This window comes from Pan paniscus, chromosome 12 (genome assembly GCF_029289425.2).
Source record: "Pan paniscus chromosome 12, NHGRI_mPanPan1-v2.0_pri, whole genome shotgun sequence".
Taxonomy (NCBI): domain Eukaryota; kingdom Metazoa; phylum Chordata; class Mammalia; order Primates; family Hominidae; genus Pan; species Pan paniscus.
Window position 1 is genome coordinate 41923365 of NC_073261.2, and position 14628 is coordinate 41937992.

Consider the following 14628-nt stretch of genomic DNA (forward strand, 5'->3'; position numbering starts at 1 on the left):
TGCTGTATCTGTTTTAAATGCTTTATATATTACTAACTCATTTAATTCTCACATCAGCCTATGAAGGAGATACTATTATTGTCCGTGTTTTACAGTGAGGGCTGCGCCTTTACAAATGTATTATATGTTAAAAACTTAGAGGTATATTTGTGCATACTGCACATTATATGTAGACATGGATTAGTATGTTTATAAATAAACATATAAGATGTGCACAAGGACACGTAGAAAACATTTTTGGCTAGACTTATTTGATTTTAAAATATGAACTATTTTTTCTCTCTTTTTAGGGATAGATTTGCCTTTGTGTTCATGTAGGGTTGTAAACCCAGTTTTGGGAGTGTACCAGAGACTGTGCTACCTGGTGCCAATTTAAGGAGTAATTTCATATTAATATCACAGCCTCCCAGGGGCAGCTGTTATTCCACTTCTAGATGGAAGACTAAGGCTAAGGGAGATCAAAAGGTATGCTCTGGGTTACATGGCTGCTGGAAGGCAGAGCATAAACTCAAGACCAGGCGTGTCTGATTCCTGCAATGATGTTCTCAGCTGCTCCTGGGACGCAGTCCCAAGGTTAAGCTGGACAATTTCTAAGAATCTGGAAAGAAGGAGGTGGCCTAGGATGTGGCAACTACAGCATTCGCCATCAGAAATTATTCCTGGTGGCCAACCTCACCTTTCCTGCTCTAATATTTAATTTAAAATACTTATTTTCGGCTGGGCATGGTGGCTCATGCCTGTAATCCTAGCACTTTGGGAGGCCAAGGCAGGCGGATCACTTGAGGTCAGGAGTTTGAGACCAGCCTGGCCAACATGGTGAAACCCCGTCTCTACTAAAAGTACAAAAAAATTAGCTGGGTGTAGTGATGTGGGCCTATAGTCCCAGATACTCAGGAGGCTGAGGCAGGAGAATCGCTTGAACCCGAGAGGTGGAGGTTGCAGTGAGCCGGGATCGTGCCACTGCACTCCAGCCTGGGCTGCAGAGTAAAACAACGTCTCAAAAAATAATAATAATACTTATTTTCTTCTTATTAGTAAAGCTAGGCATCTCATCATATATGGATTTGCAGTTTGTCATCCATTGTGTTTCTTGTTCATGGCCTTTATCAGTTTTTCTCTTAGGCTTTGGGCTGCACTTTTTGTTGGCTCTTCATGTTGCTCACGTTAATTCCTTGTCTGTTAAATGTTATGAAAACACTCCCCTGGTCTGTCATTGCCTTTAACTCTGCCTATGGTGTGTTTCACTCTGTCTGAATGCTTGCTTTTTTCATGTAGGTAAAGATTCAATTTGTATTATTGCTTTTGGGTTTTATTTATTTAAAAAAATGTCAGCATGGCATTTGTACTAGATTAATGTAGCTTTGGGGACCGCCAGCAGCATTTTAGGGCTGAACTTCCATGCAGTCTCTATATGAATTTTAGGGAAACCTATGATCTTTATATGTACAAAAATAGATATAGGGTTCTTTTCCCTCTTTCCTGATACGTGGGAGTTCAAGATTGACTTTTTCCAACTCACCGAAAAAGAGACGAACCTTATGGTGTTTAGCTTGGTATAAGTGTTTCTTTTGGAGACCCTGTTTCTTGTCCTGGAATTCAGTGAAATGTTTCCCATAGACCTACTGTGTGTAAGGCACTGACCATATACCATAGGAGACAAGATGAGTAAGAATATGGTCCTGACACTCATGGAGTTTACAGTTAGCAGTGCGAAAAGTATTTAGATGGTACTTGAAATAGTCTTGAAATAAATTTAAGCTTAGATAATTTCACTTAAAAATAACGTGATGAAAAGAGTAAGAATATGTGTGCACTCAGTAATGTAGTGTGTGATGGTGTTTATTGTATACCCACATGAAAGTGTTTGTAGCTTCTATTCTTCTTAATCTCAGATCCCTTTTAAAGTCCCCCAGTATACTCATAAATCATGTATATCGTGTGAAGATATAGGAATTCTTGACTGTGTAATGTTTTATTTAAATGTTAATTTATATGGATCAATGTAAGTGAAATTCTCAGAAAGTTGAGGACATTAAATCTTTAATTGAAAGGTAAGAGAATATTTGCAAGATGGTTTGGCCACCAATGTATGCCTTGTGTTCTAAATTTCACTTTAGGAAGTCACTTACTGTAGTAATTTGGTGGCTTTGTCACCCTCCCCACCTCTTACACATTCATAGACTTCTCTACCTTGAATAGGTGTGGGGAGTTTATCCACCCCAAATGCCCAAGGCTTTTTTTTTTATTATTATAGTACTTCACACACCACGCAGTTATGGCCCACTTTTATATCAGTTCAGATAGATTGTGAATTATTTGAGGGCTGAGACACTGTCATTCATCACTTTATCCTTGACACCTGACATTATGGCTTGGTATGGGTGCTCCTCAAATGTTGATTGAATCAATGAACGGACTCACATTTCAGTACCAGATGATAACCTTGTCTGGCATCATACAGGTTTATTGTCAGGATGGAATGTGATCAGGAATTTCACTTCCTTGCCATTGAATACATTTCTTGGATTTGCCTGTAAGACGATAATAGTCTGTTAGTTCCAGCTTATCTAGAAGTGGGTCTGTATGAGCCCAGGCCTGGTGTGTAGATGGGGAGATCACACATGCATGAGCGTACACACATCTACACCTGTGCATTAGAGGTTTCCCAAGATTTAGTTAATTAGATGCTGTAGGCTCTCAGGGGCATTGCACAGGCTGAGTAACACTAAAAGGCTAGGGGATTGGGAGGTAAGCTGCTGTTTATCACACTTCTGATACACTTTTTATGAGCACCAAAGATCTGATGTTGTAAAATCTTGAGCTCATAGAATTGATCCAGGAGATCTGGAGTTACTACGAGAAAGCAGAGATCTTCGTTGGTCTGTTATTGGAGCTGTGCTTTAGGGACACAGACAGACCTGCCTTTTCTCAGGGTGACTTCTGCTCCTGTGGAAGGAGAAGTGAATTGTCTGATCTTTGTTAAGTTAGTGAGTATAGGAGTACTTGTGCAGAACCAAACTTTACCTACAAAAAGTATTTTATGTTAACAAGTAGGGACTCCAGATATCCTGATCATAACATCTGATCTTATAATCAAATCTTCTACCTTCTGGTCTGAAAACATATGGTATGATATGATATGATATGATATGATATGAGCATTTGTTGAAGATGCAATGGGAGGGACTGGTAAAGCCAATTCCACTAGTCAGAAATTGTAGCAGGGTAGGAAAGGGTGTAGTTTCTACACAAATACCATGGTTGTAGGTGTTCAGCTGGGAGAAGTGGGAGCCAAGGGCAAGAATGGGTCTCGAATGCAGCACTGGCAAGGGTGGGCTGTGCTGCACAGCTCAGTAGGGACAGGGTCTCAGGCCATAAATCCCTGCTGTGTCCACTGGCCTAGAGTCAGATGCTTAGCTGTGACTGATGTGCCAGAACTTGACCTGCAAAGCCCATGGCCCCTTGTTGAGCACAGTCTAGTATGAGAAAGCTGCCTGTTACGTAGCAGTTCTTTGTGTGTACCAAATATTATCCAGGTGGTAAGGGCTAAATCTGGGCCTGTCTTCTCCCTAGAGGTGTAAGGGATTCCATATACTTCCTCCAGAAGCAGATGTTGTTGCTCTTTCAGTTATGGAGTGTGAGGTCAGGACTTAGGTGGGTATGAGGCAGTGATTTAAGGCAGAAAGCATGGAGTGGACTCTGGGCAAATATGTGACAGGTGTTCTTTTTTTGTTGTTCAATAGAGATTACTCCTTATGTTCTTTTCTTGGGCTAGCTTCATGGGCTACCACAATGATAGGTAGAAGGCCTGGCTACTTTGAAAGGGCCAGGGATGGGCCACAGAGAAGTCAGGTTGTTAGTATTAATGGACATTTAGAAGGTAGCCCAAAATTTTAAGTCATCTATGTTCCTCCTACTGTGTTTTGAAATGTGGGGAGCTGGTTGTAGTAACTATTTAGATTTCTCAATTTCTCTTTTAGGTAGGTTGCTGCAATAACCTAGGGTTTTTGTTTTTTTTTTTTCCCTAACAAGCTTTTTCCTGTCTTGTCTACTTTCCTATTTGTTTTATTTTCCCTGTGTCTTTTATACATGAGTTCATATCAGAAGAGATTAAGTGATTTTGTATTATATTTTAGATAAGTTTTATCCTATGACTTAACATTTAATATGTTGTTCTTACTAGAGAATGAGTTGCTGAGTGATTTTTACTTGTATTCCTGACAAAGTTTGCCTCTTAGCTTACCTATTTAAAGGTATTAGGCTTTAAAAATTTGGGTCAAGTGGGGAAACGTGGCTGTTTAGTAAACATTGTTAATAGGGGTGACATTTTGTTTTCAGTCCCTGGATTTAATTTTAACCATTTATCTTTGAGCCCCAGTTTTTTTCTAGGAAATAAAAATGATAAACATTAGCTTTTTTTTCCCTCAGTTCAGAAAAAAACTACAAGATCGTGGTTCTCGATAAAGAGAGGATCCTGGAGAATGGAACAATGTCTTGTCTGTTTTTCTTATTTCTGTGGTCACTGTGTCTTATTTAAAAGGTGGCATTTAGGTTTGCCGTGATCACAGGATAGCACGTGCATTAAAGAATTTTTTTTTGTGATCAAGTTGAATTATTGTTCAAAAGTTTAGAAAATTATAATGTGTCTTTTTTTTTTTTTTTTTTTTTTAACCTCTTAGTGCCGCAGAATGGAATTCGGCATTGTTCCTACACAGCTTCTCGGAAACATCTCTATGTTGATAAAAATACAAAGATTATTTGCCAGGGTTTCACTGGCAAACAGGTATGTATATCTAGATTTTTATTTTCAAATGTAGACTAGAGATATAACAAATTAACTATTTTTTTATTTTTAATATCTCAAAAATAACACATGATTGTTGCAGAAAAATATACTGTACAGCAATGGGGTTGTATCTCAGGAGGAGGTTAGTTGCTATTGTCAGCCTATAACATAAAAATTGTGTTTAAACTTACCTTGCAAAGGAGTATATTGTATGCTTACTAGGAGTATATTGTTTTGGAGGCCCATACACTTTCTTTCAGCAAATACAACACTAATGATTTTCCTCCAGTGTTGAAACAGATCACTGTTTCTTTGACTAAGCACTAGGTCAACTAGATTCTTGTGTTTAGGTTTTGTACAAACAGACAAAAAAACGTATTGTTAAACACAGAATCCATATTCAGTGTGGAGAAATGCTCAAACCCAGAGAGGCTCATGGATACTGAGACAAGCGGAAGAACCCGCCCACTGACTTTTTTTATCTTATACTTTCTCTGGGATGATGGCCTGGGACTAGCAGGCAGAATTGCCTGAAGTGTTTTAATTTGTTGTCATTTATTTATATTCATTCTCTCATACTCTTTCCTGTTCTTTTCATAGATTTTGTGTAAGTGTAAATAAATATATCTGTGATGCAATTCTATAATAAAATGCCACATAAGAATCTTCTTTCCTTTTTCCTACCTTTCTACTCCCCAGGAACTCCTTCTGTTAACAAGTTGGCATGTATCCTTTCAGATATTTTTCTTGTGCATGCAAACAGATTTATATAATATGTGTTTTGTAGTATTTATTATATAGAACTATATATATTTATATAACGTTATCCAGCATATAATATATATACAATCCATATTTCTATAAAATAGATACCTAAAAGTAAAATTGGATGTTACATGGTCTGTGTATTTACAATTTTAATAGCTACTGCTAAATTGAACTTTAAAACATTGGAACAGATTTATTCTTCCACCATAGTAGATGCACAGAATTTTTTTAAAAGGTAATACTATCAAATCAATTAGAGTATAACCACATGTCTTAACCCAAAGTATCCCTTTTTTTATTATTAAAGGAGATACGGCAAGATAAAAGCAGTCAATTTTTTTTTTTTTTTTTGGTAATTTAAGGTTAATGATTTTTCTGTAATTAAAAGAATTGTCATGTCAATTCTTCAGTATTTTGGTAATCTAGAGCAGAGGTCAGTAAACATATTCTGCAAAAGGTCAGATTGTAAACATACTAGGTTTAGTGGGTCATATAGTCTGTGTTACAACTACTCAAAAGTATTTTAACAGCAAAAGCAGCCATAGAAAATATTGTCAATGAATGGGCCTGGGTGCGTTCCAATAAAACTTAATTTACAAAACCAGGTAGTGGGCCAAATCCTATAGACTGCAGTTAGCAGGTTGTTTCATGTAAAATGGTCCTTTTGCTTTTTGTTTTTTGTTTTTTTTTTCTGAAATAACTGAGCACACGAATGTGTTGCAGTGGACCTTCTTTTTCTTCTTCCATTCCTCTATTACTGTAAAAAAAAAAAAAATCCAATATCAAAAAATGAAACACCCATAAAACCATGAAACTTTGTTCCTTGTAAAAATGGCAGGATGTGGTAGCCCACACCTGTAATCCTAGCACTTTAGGGAGCCAGAGCAGCAGGATTGCTAGAACCCAGGAGTTTGAGACCAGCCTGGGCAACATGGTGGGACTCCATCTCTACAAAAAAACAGAAAAATTAGCTGGGCGTGGTGGTGCATGCCTGTGGTCCCAGCTACTCAGGAGGCTGAGGTGGAAGGATCACTTGAGTCCAGGAGTTTGAGGCTGCAGTGAGTCATGATTGAACCACTTACTCCAGCTTGGGTGACAGAGTGAGACCCTGTCTCAAAAAAAAAATGTTTATTCTGATAGCTAAATAATCTTATGTATGCCACTTCCCTTATATACATTCTAAGGAAAGTAGATCTTCATCCAAGATTTGAAGTGCATTCTATTATCCCCTTCCCAGTTGATGTTATATCCAGCCTGTTTTTTGTTATATATTAATATGATTAGCATATAATCAAATGTTTGATTAACCCAAATTCTCCACATAAATTTATTATATATAATTTTTTCTGTTTGCCAAATATTATATGATTATGTGACATTTTAAGCTGTGAGCTTTTTTGTAAGAACCATTGCCCATGGTGTAAGCACTATTCAGAACTGTCTCTATATTCTAAATAAGGTGATAGTTTGCCTAAATATTTAAATCCAGAGGTAGTTACAGTGTTTTTCAGTTACCTGCAGTTAACATTGTTTCTCATTCACTCTCCTTTTTTTTGTTTTTGTTTTTAAAGTAAGTGAGAGCGTTAATTGCCTCAGGTTTGTTGATTCAGATTCATTTTAGAGATAATGGTGAGGTCTGAAGTTTAGAACTTACTTCCACAGTAAATCTGCATATTGTCTCATTAGTTTGTTTTCTCAGTACACACATTGTTCCACATATGAATTTAAAATCCTTGCATTTTTAGAGTATGTTTCAGCAATGCAGTTTTCCAGTGGGTGTCATCTTGTTTCTTTTACTGGGTTTATAAGCTGCTAAAATGATTACTGTTCCTAACATTGTACTGGCTGGTGATGATGGTAAAACTAAGAAACATAAGCTTATTTTGAATAGATGTGTTATTCCTGTTTAGCACTACTTTAGGATTAAAATTTGGTACTTCTGAATTTACCTGGCAGTGTAGTCTAGGGCAGTGCTTCTCCGTGTCTGTAGCAAAAAACCAGTGTAGGTGCTTGTTTTTAATTTTCAGTCTAATGTAGATCAATATTTTTATAAAATACAGTAAAAGCTGTAGCAATGTCATACAAACATTTTTACTTTTTTAAATTGCAAACATTTTTACTTTTTCAAAAATTAGATTTTCCCCCTCCCTCTCTCCCTTCCTTCCTTCCTTTTTTTGTTGTTTTTCTTTTTCCTCTTATCTCATTGCAGAGCAGCAAGAGTCTCCAAACTATACTTTGAATAGCACTGCTTTAAGAGAGAGAGAGCACTGGCCTGTGGTTCTTTCAAAACCCTGCCCCTGACTTTAGACAAATTAATTAACATGCTTGGGGCCAAGTTTCCTATTTTGAAAAAGAATTTGAATCAGAAAATTTCTGAGGTCCTTCTTAAGGCCCTGATTTTTATTCCTTTAACAGAACGTGAATAGTTGGGATCGCATTTTGAAGGTCCTTGAAATGATCACATAGATTCGTTCATTTTTCAACAGCTATTTATTGAATGCCTACTGTATATTGATTTAGGTGTCATATTGCAATGAACAAAGTGGACATAAATCACTGTCTTCCTGGAATTTACATTTTAGTGGTTGGTGGGGAATATATCAACAAAATCAATGAGTATATTATGTGGTATGTTACAAAGTATAATTGCTATGGAAGAAATAAGCCGGGGAAAGGAGGAGTGTGTGTAGTCCTGGTGGTTAGGATGGAGGAGAGGGTGATTTTATATCAGGTGGTCAGGGGAAGTCTGATCTCTGAATTAACATGTAATTAACATGTAATGTAAAGGAGATGTAGGAGTGAACCAAGTGGATATCTTAGGGAAGGATATTCCATGCAGAGGGCACAGTGAGGCCATGAGGCAGGCATGTGCCTGCTGTGTGGAAGCCACAAGGCCAGCGTGGCTGGAGTGTAATAAGTAGGCAGGTACGGGATTCTGATGTGGGGAGACAGCTTGTAAATTGACTTGTAGGCCAGTATATGGAGTTTGGCTTTTACTTGACTGAAATCTAAGACAATCAGAGTGTTTGATTAGAGGAGTGCCGTGATCTTCATTATGTTTTGACCAGATCACTCGGGCTGCTGTGGGGATTAGATTGAAGGGGAGCAAGGGCAATAACCCTTCAAGAGTTGAAGTGACTTAGACCAAGGTGATAGCAGTAGAAGGGGGAGGAGTTGTCGATTATACTTTGAAGATAGAGAAATAAGCTCTACTAATGGATCTAATATGGGACATATGAGAAAGAGAATAATCAAGGATGGCTTCAGTATTTTTGGTCTGATTATCTGTAAGGCGTGAAGTTGTCTTTAACTGAGATGGGGTAGATGGAGGGGAGTGATTGGGAACTCAGTTTTGGACATGTTGAGTTTGAGATGCCTGCTAGTTCTCAAAGTGGAGGTGTCAGGTAGGCAGTTGACAATGTGAATATGGAGTTCAAGGCTTAGATATGTGGGGCGTATGTGTCTTTGTGTATGTGGGAGGGGTCACCATATGGATGATATGTATTGCCATGATAAGGGATGACATCACCAAGGGCATGAATTTAGATGAAAAAGAGAAGTCTAAGGTGTTGTGGGAAGTCAGGAACCCTGAACGGAGGGACCGGCTGAAGCCACGGCAGAAGAACATAAATTGTGAAGATTTCATAGACATTTATTAGTTCCCCAAATTAATACTTTTATAATTTCTTACGCCTGTCTTTACTGCTATCTCTGAACATAAATTGTGACGATTTCATGGACACTTATCACTTCCCCAATCAATATCCTTGTGATTTCCTATGCCTGTCTTTACTTTAATCTCTTAGTCCCATCATCTTTGTGAGCTGAGGAGGATGTATGTCGCCTCAGGACCCTGTGATGATTGCATTAACTGCACAAATTGTTTGTAGAGCATGTGTGTTTGAACAATATGAAATCTGGGCACCATGAAAAAGGAACAGGATAACAGCAATGTTCAGGGAACAAGAGAGATAACCTTAAACTCTGACCACCGGTGAGCCGGGCGGAACAGAGCCATATTTTTTCAAAAGCAAATGGGAGAAATATCTCTGAATTCTTTTTCTCAGCAAGGAACATCCCTGAGAAAGAGAATGCGTCCCTGAGGGTAGGCCTCTAAAATGGCCACTTCGGGGGGCGGCCATCTTTTGTGGTTGCAGCTGTAGGGATGAAATAAGCCCCAGTCTCCCGTAGTGCTCCCAGGCTTATTAGGATAAGAAAATTCCCACCTAATAATTTTTGGTCAGACCGGTTGTCTGCTCTCAAAGCCTGTCTCCTGATAAGATATTATCAATGACAATGCGTGCTGGAAACTTCATTAGCAATTTTAATTTCGCCCCAGTCCTGTGGTCCTGTGGTCCTGTGATCTCACCCTGCCTCCATTTGCCTTGTGATATTCTATTACCTTGTGAAGCACATGATCTCTGTGACCCACACCCTATTTGTACACTCCCTCCCCTTTTGAAAATCACTAATGAAAACTTGCTGGTTTTACGGCTTAGGGGGCATCATGGAACCTGCCGACATGTGATGTCTTCCCCAGACACCCAGCTTTAAAATTTCTCTCTTTTGTACTCTGTCCCTTTATTTCTCAGACCAGCTGACACTTAGGGAATATGGAAAAGAACCTAAGTGAAATATCGGGGGTGAATTTTGCCCAATATCTGGCTGAATTTCCCCCAATACTAAGGAGAGAGAAAGAGAAGAGGAAAACCAGGGGAAGTCAAGCCCCAGAAGCCTAGTGAAAATGAATCAGTCCTTGGAGCTGTTTTTGGTTGTCATTAACTGGATGGAATTATGAGAGTTAGGAGGGTGTGCTACTGGCATCTAATGAGTGGAGCCCATGGATGCTGCTAAATGTCCCACTAGGCACTGGATGACCTCTCATAAGAAAGAATCATCCTGTCCAAAATGTCAGTAATGCTGAGGTTGAGGAGGAAAAGTGAATGGATAGAGAAATACAGGTTGGTGGGTGGGCAGTATTAAAGGCTTACTTAAGGTGAGTGATCATTAATTTAAAATGAGACCAGTTGACATGTTTTTTTGTTTTTTTCCCCTAGCCACTTTTTGGCTGCACATGTATAGGCTTAGAGTAGGGGAAAAATTGGATTTGACCCAGGTTGTGGTTTTGCCAGATATTTAAGTTGAAGTGAGAGAAAGCCAAGGTTGTTGTGGGAGGGTAATGATCTACCATGGATTTTAAACTGAGGAGTGTGAGCACATGAGGAGTTGAGAAACAGGGAGTTTCTGGTTATCAGCCAAATTTGAAAACAGGGAATCAAAGAGGCCTGGTTTATAGCTATTTTGGCTTTTCAGAGGCTTGTTTTGCTTCAAGGTTCAAAGCTATGTTTAGTAAATATATGTTATTGTCTGGGAATAGTTAACCTATTTGTTTTTCTTTTCCTAAGTTGCTAAGATTGCTTTTGCTTCTCTTGGGCTTACCAGTCTGCTGTTTCTCATGGATCTTGTGCTTTTTCCCCTCAGGGCACCTTTCACAGCCAGCAGGCATTGGAATATGGCACCAAACTCGTTGGAGGAACCACTCCAGGGAAAGGAGGCCAGACACATCTGGGCTTACCTGTCTTTAATACTGTGAAGGAGGTAATTAGTGGTATCTGAGTTTGGCAAGACAAGAAAAGCAAGGGAAGAGCGAGCATTCTTTGGGTAGAGATCTTAATTATGTTTTTTTGGTAGAGTCACTTGCTATTTGAAAATTCAGTAACCTAGAGAAATTTGAATTGCCATCAAAACCAGTGTGTTATTTTTGTTTCTAGGTATGAATCAGCTATTAAGGGAGGAAGTACTGTGGCCAGGCTTCTGTTTGGCTTTTTACACTTTCCTTACCTTTCTTCTTCCAGTATGTTAGTAGTACAAATGTCAGCAACCACCCCTTAATTCTTCCTGAGTGGGGACTATGCAGTAGGCACTGTGCTAGGTGTTTCATTCAAGTTGCCCTGTTCAGGCCTCACTACAACCCTCAGAGGTAGGTGCTGTTATCATCCTCATTTTAAAGATAACGATGTTACTAGTGCAAAGAGGTTAGAGATCTTGCCCATGGTCTCACAACTGATTAAGTGGCAGGCTTAGGATGGCTTGGAGTAGAGTGGTCCCGTGTGAAGAAACTAAATTGTAGAGTCAGATTTACAAATCACAGTGTCCTAGATTCTCCTCAAACTGCTGATTTCTTAATAGTTACCTTTTAAAATGATTTTTAAATTTAATTTTAATTTTTTGTTACAAAACTGATAGGTACTTTTTGTAAAAATTCAGACGATACAAAAAGTAAGTAAAGTTAAATTTTACAGTGTTTTCGAAATCTCAGATTTTGCCTCTGTAGGGAGCTAATTTAAGCTCAGTGTGTAGTCTTTCATTCTCTTTTTACTCTTATATGAATATATACAAAACTAATAGTATTTAAAAGAAACTATAGTGTAAATTCTTGGGTATTTAATTTTTAAAATCTAGGAAATAAACTTAGTTCTTTGGGATGATGTGTTGATCAGCCTTAAATGTATTCTTCCCCTCTTCTTTTGCATATTTTTAAGGTATGTTTTAAAGCATTACATTTTTTAAAGCACAAATTTAAAGTCCTTCCTGCCTTAAATTCTATTATGGCTGATTTTATAACCTCAAAATATAGAGAGGAGATTTTTTTTTACAATTCCTCTAGGTAGACTTTTCTTTTGTCATGAGCCTCTTTTTGCTTTTTTTTTTTTTTAAAAGAAAGTTCTTCTTGCTAAGCAATCCATTTATAATTTATAGTGACACAAATAGTTGTGACATTTGGAATATTCTATAAGTTTTTTGACAGATATTGTTTATTTTTCACCTGTTCTGCTCTTACAAAGGGCTTTTTGAATGAGTAGGGTTGGTACCTTTCATCCATATGATGTCCCAGCACAATATTTGCTGTTGTCACAGTATAGCTTCTGGCAGTATTTGTAGACTTTAGAGGTAGAAAACTATGTAATGTAGGTACTTTTCATTAAAGTACCTACATCCCCATGATGTGACTTTTTTTGATTCCATACTAGTTTTAATGTTTTTTGTGTCTCCCCCTCTGTTATCATCTTGAACAGAGTTTTAAAAATTTATTTTTAACCCCCGGCATCATTTGTGGATGATATGTTGGCATTCTTTGACTCTGTTGACTGTCAGGCTGCTTTCAGGTTTACTGACATGCCATAGAGAGTGAGATGTCACAGAAGCTTTCAATTCACAGTGGCATTCAAATGGGCTGAGAAAGGGCTATGCTTGATTCTGTTCTACTCTGACAGTGTAGCAAATTTGAGAATGGGAAGAATGCTATGTCTCTGGGTAGTGTCCTTTTCTTACCCCAAGACATTATTAAAATGATGGTATTGAATTTATTTTACAATGTTTATGATTTAACAAATAATAAGGTGCTTCGTCGTTAATGTTTCAGGCCAAAGAACAGACAGGAGCAACGGCTTCTGTCATTTATGTTCCTCCGCCTTTTGCTGCTGCTGCCATTAATGAAGCTATTGAGGCAGAAATTCCTTTGGTTGTGTGTATCACTGAAGGAATTCCTCAGCAGGACATGGTACGAGTCAAGCACAAACTGCTGCGCCAGGAAAAGACAAGGCTAATTGGGCCCAACTGCCCTGGAGTCATCAATGTGAGTGCAAAAAAACAAAAAGAAACTCAGATTAAGCCTCTCACAAGGCTAAACAGCTTTGAGTGAATGCGAGTGTATTTGTGTGTATGACCTGTGAGTGACTTTTTTTTTTAACATTTCTGAAAACTATGATTACTTTCAGCCTGGAGAATGTAAAATTGGCATCATGCCTGGCCATATTCACAAAAAAGGAAGGATTGGTGAGTTTGTTTGTTACATTCTTATAGATTAAAACGTTATTTGCCTTAAACCCTCAAAACTCACAAAGAATTTTTGACTTTGCAAATCAAGTTTAATTAATTTGACTTGAGTAGAATTTACCAGGGAAGTTCTGTAGTCTATCAATTCTGTATCTTGAATATAATGAGTTTATTTGAGAAGCCGTTACAATTCTGCAGTATCAGTGAAGATTTTTTTGGTGGTGGGAGTTTAAAGATTTTTTTCTGCTCAGCACTCTGTGGATTACTCCATGTGTTTGCATATATCAGTAGTTAATTTCATTAACTATTATAACTTAGTTATTGCTAAGGAGTATTCTGTTGTATAATTATACCACAGTTTGTTCATTCATTCTCCCATTAATGAACATTTGGGTTGTTTTCATGTTTGAGCCTTACAAACAAGGCTTAGGTCAACATTTGTATACAGGTCTTTTTGTGGAAACATTTTCGTTTCTCTTGGGCAAAATGTGTAGGAATGGAATTGCTAAGTCATGTTCATATGAACATAAGTCAAGTATATTTAACTTTATAAGAAACTGCCAAATAGTTCTGCAAAGTGGCTATATCATTTTATATTTTCACCATTAATGTAGGAGAGTTCCAGTTGCTCCATATCTTCACAAAGATTTGGTATTGTTAGTCTTTTCATTTTTTTGAGACAGAGTTTTGCTCTGTCGCCCAGGCTGGAGTGCAATGGCTCGATCTGGGCTTACCCCCACCTCCGCCTCCCAGGTTCAAGTGATTCTCCTGCCTTAGCCTCCCGAGTAGCTGGGATTACAGGCATGCGCCACCACGCCCAGCTAATTTTGTATTTTTAGTAGAGACGGGTTTCTCCATGTTGGTCAGGCTGGCCTCGAACTCCCGACCTCAGGTGATCTGCTGGCCTCGGCCTCTCAAAGTGCTGGGATTACAGGCTTGAGCTACCATGCCCGGCTATTAGCCTTTTTAAATGTAGCCATTCTACTGAGAGTAAAATGGTATCTCTTGTGGTTTTGAGTGTCCCTGATGACTAATGATGTAGAGCACCTTTTCATGTGCTTATAAGGCCATTCACATACCTGCTCAATAATTACCTTGTTCTTTTAGATATCACAAACTTTCTCAAAATGTTTTAGGTTTGTAGGCACCTTAGAAAGCAGGGCAGTGATCAGAAAGGCAACTCAGATGGCCCGTCATAGGAAAATTGCACTGCTACTTGGTTAGTTCCTTGAGGAAAT

The 14628-nt window shown here is 38.2% G+C and overlaps 1 protein-coding gene across 2 annotated transcripts in view; it reads left to right on the top strand.

Moving 5' to 3' along the window:
* The window catches only part of SUCLG1 (succinate-CoA ligase GDP/ADP-forming subunit alpha), a 36183-nt gene that overhangs the window by 5108 nt on the left and 16447 nt on the right, over positions 1 to 14628 (top strand). For both annotated transcript variants that reach the window (XM_003816596.4, XM_063594584.1), the window contains exons 2-5: positions 4680 to 4783; positions 11036 to 11152; positions 12978 to 13190; positions 13333 to 13390. In XM_003816596.4, the coding sequence (XP_003816644.1) occupies positions 4680 to 4783; positions 11036 to 11152; positions 12978 to 13190; positions 13333 to 13390 (492 nt within the window). The remainder of the gene's footprint in view (positions 1 to 4679; positions 4784 to 11035; positions 11153 to 12977; positions 13191 to 13332; positions 13391 to 14628) is intronic.